The sequence below is a fragment of the Saccostrea echinata genome, unplaced genomic scaffold (genome assembly GCF_033153115.1).
Source record: "Saccostrea echinata isolate AGI-Se365-2 ecotype Australia unplaced genomic scaffold, CSIRO_AGI_Sech_v1 ptg000029l, whole genome shotgun sequence".
Classification (NCBI taxonomy): Eukaryota; Metazoa; Mollusca; class Bivalvia; order Ostreida; family Ostreidae; genus Saccostrea; species Saccostrea echinata.
In genome coordinates, this window is record NW_026889778.1 from 43271829 (window position 1) to 43297733 (window position 25905).

At 31.9% G+C, this 25905-nt stretch overlaps 1 protein-coding gene across 4 annotated transcripts; it reads left to right on the forward strand.

Moving 5' to 3' along the window:
- The first annotated feature begins 383 nt into the window (after positions 1-383).
- On the forward strand, positions 384-21150 carry LOC133195978 (serine/threonine-protein kinase B-raf-like). Of its 4 annotated transcripts, none has more exons than XM_061331971.1 (17): positions 384-521; positions 1424-1525; positions 1683-1907; positions 2249-2352; positions 3706-3820; positions 6881-7053; positions 11345-11462; positions 13548-13581; positions 14267-14350; positions 15584-15675; positions 15951-16153; positions 16799-16975; positions 17092-17138; positions 17522-17640; positions 18210-18341; positions 19636-19770; positions 20860-21150. In XM_061331971.1, exons 1-17 carry the CDS (start codon positions 417-419, stop codon positions 21040-21042), a joined length of 2148 nt encoding a protein of 715 aa, XP_061187955.1. In that variant the 5' UTR covers positions 384-416; the 3' UTR covers positions 21043-21150. The 4 variants fall into 4 exon arrangements, with proteins under 4 accessions (XP_061187955.1, XP_061187952.1, XP_061187953.1 ...); XM_061331968.1 differs by lacking the exon at positions 11345-11462 and adding an exon at positions 11925-12015 and having other exon boundaries at positions 405-521; XM_061331969.1 differs by lacking the exon at positions 14267-14350 and having other exon boundaries at positions 405-521.
- Positions 21151-25905: the final 4755 nt, after the last annotated feature.

A 25905-nucleotide genomic window follows, 5' to 3' on the forward strand; every position in this document is an offset into this window, starting at 1 on the left:
TCAGGAAATCCTGGATCCGCCCCTATATAAATAAGTTACATGTACAGTCCGAAACGTAAATAACCAAAATGTAAGTAAATGAAAGTATTTCTTAACATTATAGGCCAATGTATTTAGAATTCTGCATTGTACATAAAGTTACATATACGTATACTTTACATATTACAATTCAGTTAGCCTACAAGTACAAACTACACAGACAGTCATCAGAAAATATTTATTTTGGGAGGATATTTATCTTATTGTTTTAAAATCTAAATAAAAACTAAACACCTTTGGGCTCTCGCGCACAGTTGTCTGCTAAATTGATTTTTTTTTAATTTACACTTTGACATGTTCCCTAGTGATACTTCGTCCACGCAAGATCTCGCGTTAATGTTAACAAATCACGTGAACACCTCCGTTCGAGAGGTAAAATGGAGATTGTAGAGAATCCTGTCGTTATCAATGGTGACATACCCTGTATGCCTCCTGGTCAGCAAAATGAAGACGACATTGACATAGGAAAAATCCAAGATGAGGTATGTATCGTTGCTTTGGGATCGAGAGATCCTCATTCACCCGAATTGCTTGTTTATGATAAGTAGTTCGAATTATCTCTTCAAGAAACACCTCAAACAGCTGATGTTCCTATTTCGGCTGATTACGCCATACGGGAGTAGTAAAAATAACGTTGATCTAACAGATACTGCGCATTTACTTTCACACTGATTGTGCTTTGTGTAATCTTTGTGCAATTTAAATTAAAAAAAGCATGGTGTGAGTCAGACATTGCGTCCAATATTCTCGCCCGTGTTTTGTTTTGTTTACAATCTCAACATACATTTAAGTGTCATTAACCGTATTTCACAGTTTTGGTGTGAAGTGACTGAAGCTATTATGATAATAAACAAAGACCCCAAAAGAGAAATTGTTTCCAAGTGATAGCAGTTTACTTTAAACTTACATAATGTATTTTCTGTTTCAAAATAATTGCATAGAAATGTTTTGAATTCTCCCAAAATGACATGTTATAACTTAAAGTGATATGATTAATATATCAAAATGTTTTTTCAATGATATTTATCGCTACCTTTTCATTTCAATGTCACTCACCATATTTGAAATTCTATATTATACAATGTAGGACTGGGCTCATATTGTTTTGTATTAATGTAGAATGTGAAGGATATTCCCCCCAAAACTTGGTTTTTGATTCAAAGAAGAGTTTTGTTTATTACATAGAATTTCACTTGAACATTCAAAATCACAATAAAAAATGTGTAAATAATGCTCAGAATAATGAATGATAAGAACACAGATCAAAAGAGTTAATTCGTTATTTGTAGAGCTCCCCAAGTAGTTCCATTTTTCATGCATGTACTAAAGTTTCATTCTCATAGAAATTTGAATGTCATTGAAATGATTTCTTGTCTCATTTCAGTTGAAAAATATTAGAAAAGTTATTCAGCTTACAAAAGATTCCTTAGATGAATTAAACAAAACATTTGGAAATGACCAACAACCAAATCCTATGTACTTGGAGGTGAGATTGTAATAAACATTTTTGTAATAGAATTTTTTGTTCTTTGTAGACTAAAATCTAAAATAAAGACTGTCTATAATAATATCATAAGAGGCATTTAGTGAGTTGCTTTCCTCATACATTTGATGAAATCATATTTCAAAATGCTAATTTTCAGGAATATGAAACACTCACAAACAAAATCCATGACTTACAAGTCAAAGAGGAAGATTTACTGGCAAAGATGCCCAATGAGGAGTTGGAGAACACTCCACCCCCCGCTCCCTCCACACTTCCCTCCTCGGGGGGCGTGGCTCAACCTAATGTACCAAATCCACTACCAAGTCCTAAACCTGTCCATGGGATTATAAAGGCCTACTTACCAAATGAGCAGTTTTCACTGGTACACTTATTTAGTCAGAGCTTATACTTAAAACTTATGAAAATAACAGCAAGATGGTTAGTTTATACGATTTGTTCAGTTTTTGTGGCATTTTGCAGCCTGCCTTTGATAAACATGTTAGTGTAATTGGAAAGAGCATAAGAGTTGAAAGCCTTTTTTTGATCAATTCACTAAAAAATCAAGGTGCAGAAATTGAGGCATTTTACAGAATTTTCACACATATGAATGCCTTGATTATTATTAAAAAATAGAATTAGTTACTACCAAAGATGGAGGAAAGTAGGGAATATTATTTTGACTGTGCTGCCAAAAATTTATACTTGATAAACATGTGTACACAGGTAAAAATAGAGCCAGGAAAGATACTGAAGGAAGGTTTAAAGAAAACAATGTCTCGCAGAGATCTGTTACCAGAAAATTGTAATGTCTTTGACTCCACAACAAAGTAAGTCTATAACATTTACTGTTAACATGGTAAATCATATTTCATTTATGAGAATTTTGTTTAAAATTAAATTTGCAAGATTTTCTGTAGGGGAACTTAAACTCTGGATTTTAAATTTCATTATTTATGGTATAATAATTGATGATGAGGAAAAAAGTAATTAATGACTAAAATCAGGGTTTGACATTAACTTTTACAAGTACTAGACCAATCGGGCTACTTCCGATAATTTTTACTAGCCCTGACCATAAAATCACCAGGCCTGAGCAAACTTGCAAATTTACTTCTTATAATGGAAAATTTTAATGAGCTAACTTTTGAAACCATTTTTAATAAAGACATCGTGTTTTGCGCGTGTCAATATTTTTGACAGACTGTTCGATAGGTCCCAGCCAACTGAGTCGGGTTCATCGGGACATTCGAGTATTATAAGCCTTAAAGAACATTCAACAAACTTTTATGTAATAATTATCGTAAATAAATTACTTTAAAATTATACTCTACGTAACTATTTATGTTGATACTAAACTACAGTAGTGTCATTTACAGCTGCCATGGCTAAAAATAGCGATGGTGTCATGTGGGGATTTCTTTCTTTACACATCGATGGCTTTGGAAATACATGGTTTATAAGAAAATTTATTTAAAAGTTTGTAGATTATGTATTTGAAAGACTGAAATAGGAGTTTAACAGTTATTTTATTGAGACAACCAATCGGTCTAGTTCACGTACATTTTACACGATCGGACCAATCATTTACTAGACTGGGTCGGTCAGATGTGCCAATAGTGTCAAACCCTGAAAATATAAAATTTGTTCTGAAGCTTTGTTGGCTTAAAGTAACATGAAAAATTAAGAGATTTAGAATACCTTCTCTAATTAAAGTTCATTGATACTCTGATAAGAGAGATAACTTTTAATGACATTAGTGTCTATGATTCCTTTATAATCTTGTCAAGTTGAAGTGTCTTTTTTGTCCAATTTTGCACCGCAAGCTATGCTACAATTGTCTGTATTTTACTTAACAAATACATTTCTTTTGGAAAATCATAAGAGTCAAAGAAACATTTTATATGAGTTAGCAGAGGGTTTTTGAACCTTAATTATTAAACTTGGCAGAATAAGAAAACTACTTAAAGAAGACATAACCATAAAAAAAAAAATTGAGAAGAAAGATGTTTAGTAATGCACAAAATAAATTTATTATTAAATTTATTATTATTATTTAATATTTTTATGCATTTTTAAAAACATTCACAAGTTAATATTAATAATATTAACTTGTGAATGTTTTTAAAAATGCATAAAAATATTAAATGTACACAGACATGACCATTATTTTTGTTTTTTAGGATGCCCATCTCATGGGACATTGACATGGCAAACTTAGCCGGAAAACACATCAATGTCTGTGAGAAACCCAAGCGAAAGCTGGAGGGACAGTTAGCGATCACCACACATAATATAGTACGTGGGTCAAAGAGCAAAGGTTACATTAACAGGGGGTCAAATAGCAAAGGTTATTTAGGCAGGGACAGTTGCCATCACTACACATATTAAATATATTATTATTGTATAGGTCATATAGCAAAGGTTACATTAGGTTGGATACCATGCTAGGCAGGGTCAGCAGCATATCATCATATATAATAGATGGTGATCCATATAGCAGAAAGTACATAAGTAAGGGTTGAATAGCAAAGGGTATGTTATGCAAAGACGTATGAATTTGAGATAGAGTAAGTTATATTTTTGAAGATGGTGTACACTCAAGCTCAATAAAATGGTGCAAATGATGTCGCTGGGGGTTAAGCGTAAAAAAATAAAGAAATGTCAAAGAAAATACCTTTTGAATGAATGCATGAATATGTAACCTTTAAGGCAAAAATACAAAAATGAAGTGAACAAATCATATTGAGATATTTTATTTGGCATATAGTGAATTTTTGAAACGTACGTTACTGTCGCCAACATCGAATAATTACACTTAATGGCTATTTTTTGTACAAATAACAGTTGAATCTTAAATTAGATAGCATATGTCTTCAAAACATTTATTTGTAAAATGCTTTTAATAAATTATTGAGCATAATCACAAATATATTACCAAACTTTGATTTGATATCCCCATGTCGCCAGAAACAAAATAAAAACGGTCTGTGACATTAAATATAGCATGAGTATTCGGTATTGTATGCCTGTAAGATTGGAATACGTTTTATTTTGAAGGAAACTTCTTGAAAATTAAAAATAAATGGTACAAAGCCTTGTATATGTTACCAATACTTTGAAATTACATTCTATCTTCCTATTTTACATGCGTATGGATAGACATGAAACATTCGTTGTATTAGTTTAATAGATGAAATAGAATGATATCATAGTTAAACATGTGATTCTTTTTCTTCTATCCAACAACTGTATTCCATGCTCCAACCATGATTTAACAATGTCTTATTGTTAGCTTACTATTTAAGAGAAAATGATTAAATGAAACAACCGTTACCGAAACATTCGTTACCAAACCTCTTAAAAAAGAATGATTTATGAGTTCAAACATCTTCTGCACATATACGTAGTCAAATATTTTGCGCCAGTATTCAAATTTTGACATCCGGAGTACGGTACTGCCTTTATATGATTTTTTTCTAAAGTCTAGACAGTGTTGGTGAGTTTGTTTTCTAGAATGAAACAGCAATGAATCAAATGGAATGAATTAGTATGTAACTTTTAATATTTATATAACGACCGACAACAACTACGCAACCAGTATCAATCTACACCTGAATGTCCTCTATTAGTCTTGAAAGGTGTTGAAACATTCGTTACCGAAGGTAACGAATGTTACAAAATTTTTAACAAATCATATATCAAAATTGCAACAATATTTACGGAATTTCTTTCATGACTAATTGGTCGAATGTAAACTTTATTGATTGATTTGTATCATTTTAAGCTTAAGTTGCATAAATTTTAATATAAACTGATTCTAGAGACGCATTATTGAACACACACATTAATTCTGAAGAAAAACATTAATTGAAATTATTTCGAAAGACATTTTTAGATTGAATCATATGATATTGATTAAACAAAGGCTTGAGTTTCTATTCTGAATCTACATCAGGGTTTTTTGTTTCTCTCTTATAATTTTGATACTGTTAAACTCGCATTTTATGTTAAGTAACGTACGTTTCAGCATTTTATTTTAGTTGAACTATGGCATTGACCCAAGCAGAAATACGAAGGAAGTTTCCATTTATGGTCAAATGATTTCAAGCTAAAAGTCATCAGAAAAATTGTTATTTACATTATTTTAGGTTCTGTTAAAACGTCTATACAGACAATTTTACATATATCTCTTATCCGTTTGTACATATAGTACAGTTCAAGGAAAATATGACACGATGATATATATGATGCAGTTCAAATTATGATTTCTTTTGACATTTTCAATTCCATGGCACAAGTAGAGCAGAAATTACATCTCATGAATTGGTCCATTTTGTTGGAATTAATCTTAAAAACAGTAAATATTACTTCTCATGAAACATTCGTTACATACGAACGTTGTTGCATTTGAAAGTGTAAATAAGAACAAGATCACAATTCATGAACAACGTTTTATTTAACGTTTCTATAAATGGATCCTCTTTTCATTTAGAACCCCCATTTGCGCTGGGCAGTTTTGATTTTTCTTGAAGCATATTTGAAATATAAAATTTTAGAGAATGTCAAATTCATTTGAAGAAAAAAATATAATACGATAATTTGATTGCATCAATTCATTAAATACATTATGACAGTTGACCTTTTTTGTCTTATCACGAAAGTAAATAGACTGATTTGCTTTTGACATTGAGGATTTATTACAATCTATATTATTTCACCCTAAAATCTTAAAGGAAAACTTTAATATGATACGTAACGCTTGTTTCTCAGCAAATAATGATCAACAATACACCTTTATTTCAAATTGACGTAATTTCTCAACCAATGAACTTAACTTGAAAAATCTTTGGGAATACAAACTTGATATGTTGATCTATCCGAAAATGTTATTTGCAGATGGATAATCAAAAGTCAATTTTTGAAGAAAAAATATCTTGAATTGCACCAATTTATTGAGTTTGGGTGTGTAACATACATAAAGCATACCTTATAATAAGGAATAGGTATCAGTCTCGTTTTGGGAAAATCATCTTTATACTAATCTTTAACAAATGAAATGAAGTGAATCAGGAAATGGTATTGATCTGAATTGTTCAGTCTTATTAACCTTAGTGTAGCCTTCTTGAGAGAATGTTTCTATATTTTTCAGTTGTTATACATGTATTTACTGATATTTAGAGGTGTAAACTGATGACTTTATATGATTGTATTTAATAGTTTATTTTTTCTGCACAATAAGACTTACATGTAATGATGTATACATATATATGTGACAGGTAGATATTTCAGCATTGTTCAGGCAGGATGTTTAAAGAAAGGATTAACAAGATTCTTCCTACTCTTTCTTCCTTGCAGGTTAGAAAAACATTTTTACTTTTAACATTCTGTGATGGCTGTGGGAAGTCCTTGTTTCAAAGTTTTCGCTGTCAGACGTGTGGAATTCGATTTCATCAGCGCTGCAGCGACAAAATACAACCCTTCTGTTACCCTGTGTCCGATTCCTTACATTACCCGGGGATGTTCAAACCGTAAGTATTTGCAAAGTAGGAGATGTTACATGATAATCGAAGAGTTTCTGTTAACAATGCAGTGTTTTTGATATATGGTTGTTTCTCTTTGCTTTATAGAGCATTCAGTTTTAGATGAACATTTCTTACTGATTAACATAAATTTACCCTTTCATCATTGTCAGTCTGGTCTCGAATTCATTAATAGTTTTAAAGTTTATTTTCCACACTTGAGGCTTTTTTTGCATATTCATGCATATTTATGCATATTCATTTAATACTTTCAGTTATTTATAAATTTTTCTGTCAATCAGAAATGCTAATATAAAATGTATTTGGTGTGATATAGAAAACAACATCTTTTGAGTACTTGAAGATCAAAATTCAGCCAACTATAATTGGTAAACAGGAAACACTGATCAGAAATTTTCAGTCTGAATTTGAAAGTTCTGTATGCAAAGAGCAGAAGCCAAGATCTCTGTTAATAAGGGTCTTAGATATTATTACATACAGTACCTCGCAAATGGGGTATGCTGGAATCAACCTGTCCATCTGTCTGTATTTCCATATACATTTTTTGTCTGTAACAGTTAAGGTTGCTTGTGACTTATGATATGTCCTCAACCCAGAGTAATTTTAAAAAAGGTCAAGGACATAGATTTCAGAAGTGTAAAATTCATTGGGGTTCATGGCCATAACTTTGAAACCGAGAGTGTGTAACAAACCAGCACATTTAGTTGGACAGGGTCAAGGCCACATTCAGTTGGACAGGGTCAAGGTCACATTCATTGGACAGGATCAATGTCACATTCAGTTGGACAGGGTCAAGGTCACATTCAGTTGGACAGGGCCAAGGTCTCTTGGTTTGAAATGTAGAATTCTTGTCCAAACTTTGATTTTATGATTGAATAACTTAAGAAGAGCATACTGTGGTTTCATTAATATTCGTTGGCATCAATTTTCGTGGATTTAGTAAAAATCACTGTTTCGAGGATACGTAAATTCGTGGATAATGATCATACAACAACAAAAAATATTGTGTTTTCATTGTGCAGATGATAATTGGTGTTGGACTCTTATTTTGTTTGAGAATAACGAATTCACACGTTTACATTTGATTATTTATCACCCTTCGTGTTATCCCATTGATTGGTAAATGCACTGCGTTAACAGTTCTACGTGTTGTTTGTTTATCTCCGTGTTGAATATTTATACATATTGACTAAAAATTTTCAGATAATTATCTAATAGTATTTTTCTAATATTCTTAAAGTGATAAAATAAAGCCAAACTGGTGGGAAAGGGGGTGTATCAACAAAAGTCGTAATAGGCTTTTTAAAGGTTTATCATAAATCAAATGGAGGCGCAAAACTTCGATGAACATTTGATTTCGTGGATCAACTCAACAACGAAATCCACGGAAATTGGTGTTCCACGAATAATGATGAAACCACAGTACTTGACAAGGGTGTTGATTATTATCCTTGAATATGTCATGACCCTGATGAAAGGTCAGTTAAATAATGTCAAGGCCACAGGGTTCAGAAGAGTAAAATTCAGAAGGGCTCAAAAATTACAATTCTGAAAGACAAAACTTTAATTGTGTTTTGAGGAGTAGCAGGGGGTCATACTTGACACAAAGATTACTTGTGAAAAAGAGGTCTGTAAGGTTTCTTAGCAATGATTGGTTGAATTAGTTTCAAGGTGACATGGCTTAGAAGTTAAATGTTCTGTGGGCCGTTGTTATAACTTGAAAAGTTATACATTCATACTCAACCTAAAGATTGTTCACAACTGATAGTGTTTAAAACTTTTGACCAATTACATTTCAATTCAGGTCACATGACTCTAGTAACAATTTTTTGGCAAGATGGTGGAGTCCTTTTAATTTTTAAGCCATTTTAAAGTATGCCCTTTCCATAGTTGTCCCATAAGAGGTATAAGTCCCATTAGTAAGAAATATGTTGTTTTTGATTTAGAAACTGTCAGTAGATGGACTTAAAAATGAATATGCATATATATGTGTTTTAAATGAAATGAAATACTGTTTGCCTCTGAAGTATTGTTTTAATAGAATTGATGTTGTAGTAGTTTAATTTATTTAATAATTTTCAAAGTCTTAGTTTTTTCAGCTAATGTGTGACAAGCTATTGTTGTGATAAATTTGGCACAGTTGTTCAATCTATGTTTTTTATTTGTATAAGTAGATCTTCATTTTATGTACATGTAATAATTGTTATATATGTTTGTTTTTATGGACATTAATAATTTTAAGTTATTTTCTGTGTTTGAAAGCAGTGATTTGACTTGTCTCTCACATAATACTCCTGTTGGAGAAGTTACTTCCCCTGTCCTTTATTTTTTTTTGCCTGAGTAGCCTGTCGATGATGAAGGCCTATACTGCTCTAGTTTACCTCTTCCCATAAATCAAAAGCTTTTTCTAAGAGACTATGCATGTTCCAAACTTGTTTTCCATAGAAAATTCTTGTTTATCCCCGGAAAAAAAAAATGGAATGCTATTTGATGCATAGTGTCAAAAAAAAAGAAAAAATATTTTTTTTTTTTCATTTCTTGCTTGAGTAGTGAACAAAAAAGGAATTAAATGCATTAAAGCATTTGAATTTTTTAAAAATAAGAATAAAAACTCTTTGGCCTCTGAAAAAAATGAAGCCCATGAACTGCTGAAACCTCTAAGTCTCAAACAACTGAACTTTCCTTGCTTTGATAATTATAGAGAAGTTCTTGTATGAAAATTTGTCTTAGATGTCTTTTTCAGTTCAACTTGCTGAAATTCCTAGCATGACTGTCTAGATTGACCATGTGACCCGGTTTCTTTGTTTACTGTTTGTTCACGATTTTCTGTATTAATATCACTTTTATTTGTGTTATGCATATCTAGTTTTGTTGTTTTTTTCCCAGTTATTTGAGTGCCAGTTTTGTTGAAAATTGTAGCCATGCATTTTTATGTTGCTTCTGAATTTAGTGTTGTTTGGTCTTTGTTTTGCATGTTTTTTTCACAGCTTCAGTATTAGCTATTGCTAGAGCAAGAATGCTACAGAAATTGGGAAACTGTTCTTCATCTTAGACTTTTCTCCTAAATAAATAAAGTAAAAATGAATGAAAATCTATCTTCATTCTAAATTTGTGAGAGAAAAAAATAATTTACCTCAAAATCTCTATGTATTATCACAATTCTAGAAAATAATGACTGATATTCAGTAAATTTTTATCATTTTTAGGACTGAAAAATTAAACCACACTAAAAGCATAGAGTAAAATTAAATCAAAAGTAGAAATATAAAATTTGAATGAGCAAGTGATTTCATGGATTATATTGTAATTTAAAGATGAACAGGCCTTTACCTCTTTAAATGGGAATTTTTCTTTAATTATGAGAATTGTCTAACAGATGATGGTGTTAAAGCAAGTTCTGTATAACATATGGACTAAAGTTTTAGAGAAATCATCATATTATGATGAAAATTTTAATTTTGAAAATGGTGAATTAGCAATTATAGAGTTATCTCTCTTAGTCTAGAGGTTTTCCTGGCAGCAGGAAGATTCTTACTCAAATAATTAATCATGGTAGAAAATTTAAGGCAATATAGAGGGATAAGTTTACTTAACCATACTTACAGATTTAAGGGCCAGTACATTATTCAATTTAAAAATTAGCACTCATCCTCTAGGTAAAGTAACTAAGTCACTTAGTTTAGAAACACAGTGTCATGTATTTGAATCACATTTTTTGATATCACGGAGTTTTATTTAAGTACTAAATAGTTTTAGTAATCACTGTTAGTTTGGACAAAGAAAAAAAAGGACACCTTTAATAATAGACATATTTTGTTTCACACTTAAGATTTTGTTATATACCCTTCACAGTTTCTTTACAGAAATTTATCTTCAATACTGACAAAGTTGCTATCACTGTTCATATTATGTGTTTGGGTATGGTCATCTAAAGAAAAGCTATAAATATAAATGAATTGATAAAAAGATAGTCTCAAAAGTTCAATTTAATTTTGTGTATCGTCTAAATATAACACAGTGACTTTTTTTTTTTACTGAAAGCACTCCTTAAAAGATTTATTACAATTTGGTACCAGTAGATTAAGAAAATATTTAAATAAAGTTGAAAGTGTTCTATTTTTTCATATTTGAGATGACCTTATCCATTGTTTAAGGCTAGGTAACCTGCTAATTTTGCCTTTGCCATTTTTCTTGATCTGTGCTATCTTTTCTAACTCTGCATGTTTCTGACAAATATGTATATTCAAATATATATATGCATTCATATTCGAAATTTCAGCAAGTTGGCGGATCCGGGGTTTTCTCAGAACAAGGAAGATCGGTTCAGTCGCAGCCGCTCACAATCGGCACCTAATGTTAATATAAATATAACGGACACGCATCCTGACCATTCAGAGGTAAAGTTTTGATTGGTTGAGGGCAGTCCAGAGTCATTGAGAATGTGGAAAAGTTACCCCGCCCCTTCCCCATGCCCTGTCCCTATTTCTGAGCCAATACATGGATTATCTTTCCATGCATTGATTGCTTGAATTTGGTCTTAAGAAAACTGCAAATAGGTCAGTTTTAAACCCCCCCCCCCCCCCCCCCCCCCCCAAAAAAAAAAAAAAAAAAAAGAAGGGAAAAATGGGTCAAGTTAGATTTTTACAAACCCATCTACATTTCAGTTGAAGGGACGTCTAAAACTGAAATACTTTGAGAGAAGAGGTTGTTTTACATACCATATGTCTTCAGTTTACTGTGCAGGCAATTGCCATCGCACATACTAAAAAAAAAGGTCACATGCTTTCATATACACACAGAAAAGAGAAAGTAAAGTTTCCCATGATTTATGAGATACATCTATTTCCTGCCTTATACAGCCTCACATCTCAAGTAAACTCATCGCCATTGTATACATCTGAACCCAATCTACGGAACATTAACACCCCACCACCTCAAGATGATTTAAGGGTAGGTACTGACGATATCCCAAGTGGTAGGTAAGAGAATCAAAGTTCACGCTCAGGTTCCTCCTTTAAAATTGCATGGCAAGTATATTACAGATATTGTACAGAAATGTTCAAAAAAAGTATAATATTATTGTATTCTGTCTCTGAAAAAACCTTTTTTTTCTAAACATGATTGAAATTTTTATGATTATGACAGGTTTATAACTGAAACTTTTATACAGTAGAATAAAAAAATCAGGAATTAAACATTTATCAAGTACATGTATATACACCAAAGGTTTACAAAAATATAACAAAGAACATGCAGTCAAAATGTTAAATACATATACATTGTATATAGACCTGTAATGCAGAATTCTTTTTCTTGAAATATAATTTACATGTACTTGTGAAGCTTAATAATCATAATAGTTTAACTGTATCTTTGTATGTCTTTGGGGAAAGCATTTTAACTCGGACATGCTTAAGTTTCATTGATACTTTTTTTTAATATACTGATACATGTATATATTTTACATTCTGACACACAGATTTGATAAAAATCCTTTAGAAATGAAATTTGATTAGGGATTTAAAAAAAAAAAATTCTTGATATGTAGAAATTTATTTTAATGTAATGATAAAAATGTTGCATACTTTTTCCTTGTTTGTGTATTTATGTTTTCATGTACATGTATGTTTCGAAGTATCGTTATTGAGTTATTGGTAATTATCTTCTTATGGCAATATGCTTTGTATGAATTTCTATTTGAAGCTTTATTTGGAAGGGGAGGGGAAAGAAACTGCTTCTTAAACTTGAAAGTTTGCTGCAGTTGATAGTATTCCAAATAAGCACTATTTTTAGCTCACCTCAAAGTGCTTACTCTGTACCCCGTTCTCAGAATCCTGGTTAAAGTTTTAGAAGCATGTAAATTTTCAAGTAACTATAACCCGAATAGGGACCAAGGATACACACTTCAGCCTTGCTTCAAATATTGCATCTGACCTACATTTTCGAAAGGAGTGACCAGGTTAAAGCTTTTGGAGCAGGTCACTATGAACCCTCTCTTGACTTAACTTGCATGAATTATGCATCTAGAGATACACACTAGCAAGACAATTATTGCTTTAAATGGTGTATCCAAATGCATTTTTTGGATGGAACACATTAAAATTTTTAGAGTAGGTCCATTTCCAAGTAAGTATAAGCTTTTCCTAGTCCAAACTTGCATGGATGTTGCATCCAGTGATGTACACTAACAGACCTGCTTAAGATTCTGCAGCTGTCATTTTATTCCAAGTATTTCATTCCCAAATAAAACTATAAACTTTACCCATGCAGATCAAAACTTGCATGGATATTGCATCTTAGAGATCTAGGCTAGAACATTTTATTTGGTGTAAGACTTGCCTTACGTTTAGGTGACATTGGTAGAAGTGAGCTTCATAAACTTTGATTACCTATGTTGTTTTGAAGTATTCATTTAACAGTTAACATGTAAAGAGCTATTTCATACTGTGTTATTGCTAATATTATTCTATTTTGTTTCTCAGGAGAAGTTTCCATTTACTTCCCCGAATATTGAAGGTATGGACTTTTTTGATGTTTTTCAGTTTTGTAGCATCAGTAGTGATAAACTGCACCGTAACGTAGCATGATAGATATTGGAACTCGTTGTGTTTTCTGTATATTTCAATATAAAAAGTAGCTTTAACTTGATTTCTCTTGCAGATTACTGTAAATCACTTTTATTTGTGAGAACTTTATTTTCGCCTAATTACACGATACTGTTTGCTCGAAAAAATTTCATTATCATGTATATTTTACAGAGCAATGACCAAAATTCATAAAAATTTTGTCTCACTTATAAATATGAAATAAAAATCTCACAAAAATCAGGTATTGGGAAAATTAAGTGATCTACAGTAGCAGGTCTGAAACGTTTTTGCTCAATTCTGCTAAAGAATAATTACCAAGCATTTTCTAATGTGCTTTCTTCTCCTCGTTTAGAGGAGGCTTGCATTACTATTTTTTGTTTTAAGTAAAATCATTTCTGATAAATACCAATGAGATTCATTTTTAACTTGAAGATACATTATCAGAAGTTTTGGGAACACAGTCATTTAGTTTACAAAACATTACAATGAAGCTTTGGTTCAACTATAACACTATGAATTATATTTTCTATGAAATATAAGATTTCTCTGTTGGGAGAAATGAAACTGACATCACTACAAAAAATAATTTATTAGACATGGACTGTTAATTCCAGATTCGGGTCACCCTCGACATTACAAAGACAAACGTCATGCCAGTGATGGCACATGTAGCAAGCCTACACCAAAGCATCGCTATGGTAACCGTGTGTGCTTTGTGTGTGGGACTATGATTTTTTTTATTGTGGCTTTTCCTCTTCAAACACAACAGTGGAATGATTTGGTTCTTGTGTCATCATTTTTTCAAAAAAAAAAAAAAAAAAAAAAAAAAAAAAAAATTGAAGTCATGCAGAGGAACAAAAATTATTATATTTTTATGATTGAGGATTTTTTGGTATTTTTAGTTTTGTTAATAGAAAAGAAATATTTATTCATGACAATGACACAGGAGTCACATTTTCCATGTTTAAATTCTACTGACACTCGTAAAACATTTCATCGTTAGTGATGCTTAAGATGAATTCTGTACAAAGTACAACGTGGGTCCATTACTAACTCTTTGATACCAGTATCTGTGTACAGGTCCATGTAAACGTATTTGTATTCAAAATTAGACCCTTTCCCATTAATCTTATGATCACTGAAATAGTCAGTACTAATAGTATTTCCATTTAATAAGCACCTACATCAAGTCTTACCAGGTATTTTCAAGGTCTGTTCATCTAGTTCAGATTTTTGTGTAATCAAAGTATCAGAGAGAGAGAGAGAGAGAGAGAGATATTTTATAAAAGTCTTGCTGAATAATCTTTTTATATGCACAGATTTGATACAGTGAATTTTTGCAGTTGTTGAATTTTTTTTGTTAGTCTTTGATTGGCTTGTGTGATGTGATGCAGTATATAGTTTTCCCGAACAGTTATAGAGTTTATTAAGGACACAGTCTTCTAGCTATGAAGGATATTGAGTGTTTTAATAATAGACCTGGTTTGTTCTACTACAATTTCACAATCATCTCTGATCCACCAGAAGTCATTAACAAACCCATCCTCACTGACATAATATTTCTTCTTGTTTGAAAATGACATGAATACTGTAAACCAAATTTTCTATGTTTTCTGTGAGTCATGTGTAGGAAAAATCTGCAAGGTTTTTGACCTTTTACTGGAAAAAATTCCTAGCTGTGAACCATTTCTTCTGCATTAATGGTAGAATGTTTACAGTGTGTCACAAAAATGAATATCTTAATGGGGATGAATATGAAACTGAAGAATCGCAAATAAAAGTACATGTACTGTAATTTATCATGATATCATTTTAAAAATTGCCACCATTTTTTGGGTTGGATTTTATGAAATTCAATGTATTTTTGAAAGATCTTGGTGTCTTTGTCACACTCAGTTGTTCTTATCTTTTTGTTTTATTTTTTTTTTCAGGAACACAAAGAAACAATACCCTGCCTGTGTTATCCAATCAGTCCAAGCCTATACCTCAGCCGCCACCCCCACAGACGGGTCAGGAGGCCAAGGTAGGGCAGCCGTGACGACAACCATGATTCCATTTTTACTGTAAAAGACAATCAATGTGTAGGATTCTAAAAGACAATTCAAAGTCTTCAAAAGTTACAATGTGTTCATAAGCAAACTTAAAAAAAAGAACTCAAAGAGATGTTTCTTTTTTCCCCCTCCTATTACTTAAAAAATGATCTTAAATTAAGTCCCAAATATCTTATGGAAACAAGAGGCTGATTATGTTTCATCTGTTGAAAGGAAAACTTTATTCTTCATTTGTTTTATGATGTAGCATCGGACAGGAGAAAATCATCCGCGAGAGGACTGGGAAATCAACGGTGATCAGATACAAATGCACAAGAGGATAGGGTCAGGGTCATTTGGGACTGTGTATCGGGGGTATTACCATGGTCACGTGGCGATCAAACGCCTCAATGTCACAGCTCCTACCCCTCAACAGCTGAGGGCATTCAAAAATGAAGTAGCTGTTTTAAGGTCAGTCAAAAATGAACATCATGCTGATAATACTCTTATGTGATCATATAATATTACATGTAGTAATCAGTGGCCTTTTTCACAAAAATCTTAGTACGACTAAGATAAAAATTTGACAAATATTTAATTCTTTGTTTAATAAAGACATTCATTTTTTCAAAAATATTATTTACAATGTAATATAATGTAATAGAAATATAAGATTTTTTATAGCAACTATGTACAGCTTAGATGCTTGTTGGAGAATTGGAAATTTTTTTTCTTGCACTGTAGTCATAATATTTTTTGTGAAAGGGACCACAGAAGGATGTTTATTTAGTGATAAGAAGGGTTAGATCACCTTTGGTAGGTACAGTAGTTAGAAAAGTACTTATCTAGGGAGTGGGGGTGAGGTGAAATGAATACAAGGTTTACATAATTTTAAGAAAGATAACTCTTACTAATAATAGTGAAAGTGAGACACTACTTTCAACATGTTAAAAGACTAAATAAAATGCACACAGCATTGTAGGAACAGTCAGAGTGTGAGAAAGAACAGAAGAAAATGTTCAATGACCATGTAGACATTTATTTAAGTCAGATCTTATTTTCTGTACTCATCCATCCTGTGTAAAAATGCATGTGATCCAAACTTTCTTAATGTAGGAAAACTCGACACACAAACATTCTTCTGTTCATGGGATGGACGTCAAAGCCCCAGTTAGCCATAGTTACCCAGTGGTGTGAAGGTTCCAGTTTATACAAACACATTCATGAAGACGATATCAAATTTGAAATGTTGACGATAATGGAAATCTCCCGACAGACGGCGCAGGGCATGGAGTAAGTGTCATCAGGACTGTGTTTTTGCTGAAATTCATACACTGAAGCTGCAAATATAAAAGAATCGTTCTATGAATTCAGTTTAAAAATTGATTTATTTGAATTTTATTTTTCAGTTACCTCCATGCAAAATCTATTATTCACAGAGATTTAAAGTCAAACAGTATCCTTTTCTTGTACTGGGTATATACATGTAGATTTAGAAAAATGAGATAAAATGCATGCATGTTTGTCCCTCAGTACATATAAAGATTCCAGTTCCTGGAACAGGCTTTATCTAAACAAAGACTTATGTTCTTATTGTAACTACAGTATTTCCAACAGCCTTGGTTTTATTATAAAGATGTTACAGTGTATATAAAAAGTTGATATGTCAATTGTAATGTTTGAGAAAACTCTAAGAACGATTACTTTGAAAAAGGATTAGATACTTCCAAACTTTATTTTTCACGTTTTGTCTTCTGAATCATCGCATGATAGTAGAAATCAAAATAAATCTTTATGATTCATAGAAGAGAGAAAAAGAATTCTTTAACTATAAATCAGATATATTTTTAACGGAAAATTTAACGGTAAAAATAGGTGATTTTGGACTGGCCACCATGAAAACAAGGTGGAGTGGGTCACATCAATTCCAACAACCCAGTGGGTCCATATTATGGATGGTAGGTTGTGATGTGTTTTATCTGATTGTATTGTAGACAAGGAATGTACTGCACTTTTACAGAAAAGTATGTTTCTTATAAAACTCTACATTGAAACATTTTTTTTTTTAACATTGAACCATTTATCAAGACTAATGGAAATAGAGATTTGAAAAGTTCAAGACTTCTGAGAGTTTAATATTTTCATGGGTTCTCTTTATATTGAAAAATAAAATATTTGAAACATTTACCTATTAATTACTGTAATCACTTTTTGTTCACGGGAACTTTATTTACATGTAATTAGGCGAGACTGCCTGTTTGTGAAAATTTCATTCTCGTGTATAATTGTATTAGACAAGATTATATAGTGCAATAACCAAAATTTGTAAAAATTTTCTTTTGCTTATGAATATCAAACAACAATCTCAAATAAATAAGGTGTCACAAAAGTTGTGAAAAATTTAGTGATCTACAGTATATGTAACATATAGCTTTCATGACACAAGAAACTGTTTTTGTCTTCAGATAAAATCTAATAATGAAAGATGACCTTCCAGTAATAATTACTATGTTTTTTTTTTCTCTAGGCCCCTGAGGTCATACGAATGAAGGAAGCCAATCCCTACACGAATCAATCAGATGTCTACGCTTTTGGAATTGTGTTATACGAATTAATGACACAGTCACTTCCTTACAGCAACATAAGTAACAAAGACCAGGTCAGTTCTGATGATGTCTAAAAAGCTAAAGATAACAAAGAAGAAATATACTGTTGGACCAGAATAAGATTTTTCCCCTTGATAAGTCACCATTTTTTCCCTATGGGTCCATAGGGGGGAATGTTGTATCCCCTCCCCCAAAGTGTTGATGAAGTGTTTAGCGAGAATGAGAGAATGATAAAGAGAGTGTTATACATCAAATAGTCCAATATTAAAACTTATTGAATATGGTTTCAATATAACTTCAACTTTTATAATTTTATCTATATGTATGCTTTAAAGAACTGCAAGATAAAGGTGTGTAAGAATTTGATACTGTAAACGTGGTTATTTTGACGAGTTGAAAAATTGACGATTTTTTGTTTACAGAAATTGACGAGTGTTAATTTTGACGAAATATTGAATCAAGAGTTATGTATATCTTTGATTTCACAAGATTAAAACAAAAAATGAATACAAAGAACTCCTAAAACAACGAGTTTCAAAACTAGTATTCAGAGTAAGTTCGCCAGAAGCTAGAGGACCAAAAACTTGACGGAAACATTGGCATAATTAGTTGACTTGAGAACGTCTACGATTAAGCCGCTCTGTGCGAGTTCACGATGTTATAAGCAAGGACCGCGACTTCCTCGGGAACTCATTTACAAGCGTTCTCATCAATAAAATTTAATTTTGCTTGTAAAAACCATCTACAGTGTATAAGATTTGATTGAATTAATGGCTCTATTGTATTTTGTTTTCATTATACGAGACCGATTGCCTGAGGTGACAAAGTAGGTCAAACACGGCGTGATAATTACGCAAAATTAGAATGTTGTGACCATGGGTAATAATTGTTTATGACATACTCCATTGTTTTTAAAACTATGATTATATGTTTTCATAACTACCGTATTTACAAAAAAAAATTAAACAGTAACTTTGATCTAAAGGGGGAAGCCGAGAAAATTAAGCGGTAAAGTTGTACGACGATCAATGACTATTGTGACGCTATATATATGATATGAAGTTTGACGAGTGGAAATTTTGACGAGAAAAGAAAAATCGTCAATATAGTCAAAATTAGCACGTCGTCAAAATTTCCACGTTTACAGTAACTACATTCTAAAAAGGAGAGAAAAATTTTAAATAAGTCTTTGAATTTAAAGTATGGTACATGTACAGGGTAAATGAATTGGTATGTAAAAGACAAGAAGCCTTAGAGGTACAATTTGAATACATGTATGTGGTGTTAAATGGAAATTAAGAGTGATTTTATACCCTCTTGGTTGTAGTTTTGTCTCTGATTTTGTAGATTTTATACATGGTGGGTAAGGGGACACTGAGGCCTGATCTCAGTAAGGCAAGGAAAGACACGCCCAAGAGGTTCAAGATCCTCATGCAGGACTGCTGTAAATATGACAGAGAACAGAGGCCATTATTTCCACAGGTACATGGAATTCATTTTGGATGTGAGAAAGTGAAAAATCCTTTAAAAGATTTGTCAGTGGTTATATGGTTAGCTTCTTAAAATGCTTTGTACTTCTTTTACATGTATATCTGCCTTAGCAGGGATTTATCAAGGCTGTTTTTACTACCGGTAAACGGTACCTTTCCACTCTTAAAAAAGGTGTAAAAATTCCCCCTTTTCAGATAGAAAATTCCGCTATTAAACAGAGAATATTTAAAACATCTTTTGTAAAGTTCCCATTTTTGTCCGATTGAAGTTCAACTGTATGTCCTAATTTACTGTCCTCATCACTCAAACACTTTTAAAGTAAGATCGAGAGTCAGACATATTTAAGCTTCTAATTGATATTGATCGGTAAACATGTGCCATGTCCATGATGTTGCACAACGCACTCTTAAATGAAAAGAATTAGAAAAAAAGATGCTGTCAGGATGCCAACAATTGAGAAGCTTTTCAAGGCTTCAGAAAAAAAAAAAGAAAAGAAAGATACGTAGAGTTAAAACTTAAAGAAAGTGAAGATGAGTCAGCAAGTCAGACGGAACATGAATCGGAAGAGTGGGGCAACAACAACAACGATGTTAGAAGTGAAACAAGAAAAACAGGAAAATTGATTTGTGATGAGGAATTCAGAGAGAAAATTAAATAAAGCACTGACCTGATTTTAACTTACTTTTGTTATTTCATATTTTGTCTAAAACATGTAGTTTTTTTCCCCTTGTTAAAGGTCTAGAAATGACCCTCAGAAGCTCTCAGAATGCAGGATTTTCCTCCATTTATTTAAAAAATTTCCTGGACCCCCTAGCAGATTCGCGCCTCTGGCGCCCAGCTTGAGTCTGCGGCTCTCATTTTTCTCCTTTGTATATGAAAAGGGAAGTAAAACAAAATAGCTAGATAAATCCCTGCTTAGGCTGATATACATACATATATATACCTGCTTGTCATTTGGTTTTGATTAATTTGATTAGCTTATGAAATTTTGAAAAAAAATTATTGAATGTGATTAGGATTGTTCTGTTGTATTTTTGGATGATAAGAAAATCTCATGTGATCTAATACCTCTCTTTCCAGATTTTGTCAGTGTTAGAAAGCTTGGAACGATCTCTCCCGAAGGTTCACAGGAGTGCATCAGAGCCAACGTTAAATCTGGCCCAATCCGAAGACTTTATGTATTTATGTGCTTCACCTAAAACTCCTATAAACAGCGGCATTCATTTTCTCTTCACGTCGACATCAGGAGGGGGACTAAACTAGTGGTAGGGGCTTAGGTCTGTGTTTTCTGGCCGAGGGAGAAAAGGGTCTCCGTTACGCTACAAGTTTGCACAGATGAAGCTCTCAACACGTGTGATAGCTTGCTTTTTTTTTTTAAAAAAAAAAAAAATCTTTCCTGATCAGCATTCTAAGTTGAGCTGACCAGCTTAAAGCTTAAAGCTCAGAACAGCAAGATTTTGTGCCAGTTTTTTCATTTTGTGATGTCATTATTTTGGCACAAGCTGGTAAAATGGCCATCTCCCTACGTGTAAATAAAATTCCAGTAATTCTGCTTATGAGAACTTCCCTTTCAGCTCTGCTCCACATTCACATTTTTGTTTCATTTTCAAAATGATTGTATATACCTTTGGGAATAATATGGATAAAAACATACATTTACAAATTCATCTATGAAAGTTGAATGGACATAAACATTTGAATCATTTTTCGCCAGGAAAAAAAGCATACTGCTTGCAAGTAAAATGATTGTGAATTTTAAGTGTGTGCAAGGTTTATTTCATCTTAAATTCTTGTTATGAATTGAAATCTTTCTCAAATAATTACCAAACTGAAGGTAACTGTTTGAATGGATACAAGTATAAATGAAAATATTACATTTTGCAAGTCGTTTTTTATTCCCAAGGTGATACACATTTTGATTTACTGCATATTCCCATGATTTTTTTTTTCAAATGTCAGCAATGTAGTATGATCTCTTTGCACCAGAGGCCATAAAATTCTCCCCGAGAAAAAGGTCGAGGAAAGACGCATTCATTAACTCTTGGTGAGACTTTTCATTCAAATAGATGAAAAAGAGGGGGAAGTATGATTCACCCAATTGTGATAATTCATAAGTGCACCTGACACTGTCGTTTTTTATTGTAAGAGATGTGAATATTAATGTCGTGAAATCCTGGGTGGTTTTCGCTAAAATGTGTGTGAACTTTTTTCGGATTTTTTGTTCCTTTACATTTGCAGCACTTAACTGTATGAAATAAAGGTATTCCTTTTGTTTCATGTGGCACTATGACACATTTTTTTTAAAATAAATTCAAACAAAACTGGACTGTTCTGCCATATGGAAAAAGTGAGGAGCCTGGAGTTCAATGAGCTAGGTAAAAATTAGCACAGGCTCACTTAGGAAATATGGCACCCACTGTGTAATGATTAATTTGTAAGAAAATTTTAAAAGCCGAGTTGAAACTTACACATTAACACAGTGACAAAGTCACAGGACGGCATGAATTTCTGTGTATATTCCATGAAGAGGAAGAACGTTCCAATATTTAGCATTTTTCTCCATCGGGAAAAATGCTGCTTTTTTTGTGCAATGAACATGTACAGATTGTTTTTCTTTCTACAGAAGATTCGGTGTACATCTGTGATTTATTTCTTTGTAATATGAAGCAAGGACGTTGTGCAATGACAGCTTCATTTTTTTCTTTTTTTTTCAGTCTTGAGATCACGTTTGTTATACCAAATTTTTTTTTTACAAAGCAGAATTCTACGACATTTACTAACTTGAAGGATAATAATTTTTTTTTTAAAATGATTTAATTCGTCAATTAACAGTAGTTAACAGTGTTTGGACAAAGGAAATAAAACTGATTATTATATGATTGAATAATTTCCATCTCTCTGATTGGCTGATATCCAACAATGTTAGAAAAATGCTACGTTATATTGACCTGCACGTGACCTTCCAGGTCAATATAAGGAATTATTTCCAGGTCAATATAAGGAATTATTTAATCTACATTGGACTAAAAATAGATAATCATATAATAAAACAGTTATTGCTGTTTTTTTTTTTAGGTCAATACGATGATTTAGATATCTGAGGAGTACAATATTCACCTCGCCCTTCGGGCTCGGTGAATATTGTACTCCTCAGATGTCTAAATCCTTGTATTGACCTCAAAAAAAAAACAGCAATAATTGTATAATATATTCCTGTCTAAAAAGCAAATTCTTATTACAAATAAATTTTTATTTCTTCTTTCTGATTTATTTATTACACAATGCATATTGATGTTATTGCACAAGTTCTTGTAATTGTCAATCCCTGGTAGTTTAGAATCACCTCTCTTAAGTGTTTGAACTATTCCTTGCTTGTGAGAAGGGGGTAACAGGATTGACCACACAAATATTCTAAATGAGATGCTATTATATTTATAAGAAATGATTTTTAATGGATGACTGTTGTGGAAGTATATACTTATTTATAAAGGAGAGAATGGGAGATGATGCCTGGATGTGCAATTTATTGATTAAAAAAAATAAATGAAGGATTAATTTTTTTTCTTCATTTTTTGCTACTGTTTGTAATTTATTTGTTACATGTGTGCAATTGATGGCTGATAGGAGATGAGGAGTATTCCAGTAAAGTCTTATCTCGATGTGATCCCACATTCATACTGTACATATCAAGTTTTACCAATAACACGTTGTTGTTGTCAATCTTTATCTATGTCTGAAAATGGAACTTTTTTCTTTTTTTGCCTTTTGATTTTTTTTTCTTATTTTTTACTCCACAGTTTTGCAAAGTTTGTCACAGCTTTATGTGATTCCTATTTTTTTTTTTGAGGGATAATATGCATTTATTTTTAAAACAGCTCGTTTACAAAATCATTTGGAAATTAAGATGAGAAATTGATGTACATTTTGCATATACATATACTCTCAGCAAAGTTAATATTATTTATTTGACCACAATTTACCAAATTTCAGCATTTCGTAATTTTATAATAAAATTGTTTTGTGAATTTAAAGATTTAAATGTAGTACGTGTTATGTCTTAGCAATATAATTAATATTCAGTTTTTAACCTGTACCTTCAATTCAAGATTCCTAAAATACTTAATATTAAGAATACATGCATATTGCACTAAATATTGATAAAATAATTCACTGTTGAAAGGCCACTAGTGTTTTTACATATTTACGTAGCTGAAGATTTATTTTGTTTCTTTGCATTTAAGGATATTTTGCCGTTTTGTTTTACTTTGTTAATCTTTTCATTAGAGATCTAGGAAATCTCATTTTTTTTTCTTCTTTAAATCTGCGAAAATTTTAACTGCCTGTTTGTAGAAACCTCACAAAATCTACTTGATACACATTTCTGCTTGTTTTTGCTCATCATGGTGTACATGGAGATTGGTTGAGAATGAGAGGAGTGGATCTCAGTGGGGTGTGACTGATTTGAATGGAGAATGTATTGGCTCTTGTGATGGTTCTTTGTAAATGCAAATATAAAGAAATTTCCTCTACATTGTTTGTGTTTCTTTACAATCAGGGCAGATTAGGTAAAAAAAAGAGGCCCATTGGCCACAAAGCTCACTTGAGATACTATGGCCTTTCTGTTCTTTATATGCAGATTTTCCCATACTTTTTAAGATCCCTACCTTTCCCCTAGATGTCATGATTTGAACAAAATTGAATCTACATGGCCTGATGATGCTTCCTTATAAATTTGACTATCCGTGGCTTTGCTGCATGTTCTTGGAAAGATTTTTAACAAGATGTTTCCTAAAAATTCTTGTGTAAAGCTTCGATCACTTTTTGTGCCCCCACCCGACCCCTAGAACAAAGAGACATAGCGCATTTGACAGGCATTTTCGCCTACTCTAGTAGTGATTTCTTAAAAAACCAAACTTTTGTCATACATTGCGTAGTCTTAGTTGATACATGTGGGTGAATTAAAAAAAAAAATGACCAAACGCATAATTATCAACCCACACTTAAAATACAAGCAATGAAAATAGATTTCTATGTCTCAGCATATGTCTTTAGATAGTGTCTAAATACCTGCCAAATATCTCGTTGTTATGCCCAAAAATGATGCTAAAATTGTCAGGAGTGCAACACCTTTTTGTGACATTTTGAAATTACAATATTTTTTGGAGATATGTGAAATAAATAATAATGGTTTATGTTGAAAATAAAGACTTTCCTGATAATATTCAAAGTATTGAGCTTTAAATGTGGACTGTAGTAACTTTTATTTAATCAAATTGTGGTCATGGCTGATGTTTTTAAAAACGTTATACCATGTCAGGAGTGCAACAGAAAAAATGTAGTGTTGCCCAAAAAAAAAAAAAAAAAAAAAAAAAAAAAACATCGAAAGAAAATTAAGACAAAAAAGAATTTTCGAAGTGGAAAACAATAACTGATATACATTTTAAAACATAAAAATGTTATATAAATCACAAGCAACATTAATGAGAACCAAGTTTATGTGCATACCCAATAATGTCAGGAGTGCAACATTTGATGTTTTGCTCCCAAGCATGAAAAAAAAACTATTATCATCATAAGATTTTCTGATTTTTATTTTGGTAAATAAAGACACAAAGAACATTTGTACAAAATAGATTAATCAATTACAGGATCTGTCTGTGCTTCAGATCTATATTTCTATGGTCAGGAGTGCAACGCATTTTTTTTTTTTAAAGATTCAAGTTGTGTGACGAAAACACTTCTATTCATGCTTAGAAGTATTTACAGATCCTGTAATTGTTTAATCTGTTCTTTGTGTCTTTATTTACCAAAATAAAAATCAGAGAATCTTATAATGATAATAGTTTTTTCATGCTTGGGAGCAAAGCATCAAATGTTGCACTCCTGACATTATTGGGTATGCACATAAACTTGGTTCTCATTAATGTTGCTTGTGATTTATATAACATTTTCAAGTTTTAAAATGTATATCAGTTATTGTTTTACACTTCGAAAATTCTTTTTTGTCTGAATTTTCTTTCAGAATTTTACAATTGATGTTTTTTCAACTTATTTTTTAGTAAAGAATTGTGGTCCCCCGCTTTCGGTGTCTTAGTGGATGGGATGCCATTATTTATGGCATATTGT

Coding starts and splice junctions, on each gene's coding strand:
- LOC133195978 (XM_061331971.1), top strand. CDS start 417: ATGGAGATTGTAGAGAATCCTGTCGTTATCAATGGTGACATACCCTGT. Junction 3,821..6,880: donor CGATCACCACACATAATATA/GTACGTGGGTCA, acceptor TCTTCCTTGCAG/GTTAGAAAAACATTTTTACT. Junction 18,342..19,635: donor ACATAAGTAACAAAGACCAG/GTCAGTTCTGAT, acceptor CTGATTTTGTAG/ATTTTATACATGGTGGGTAA.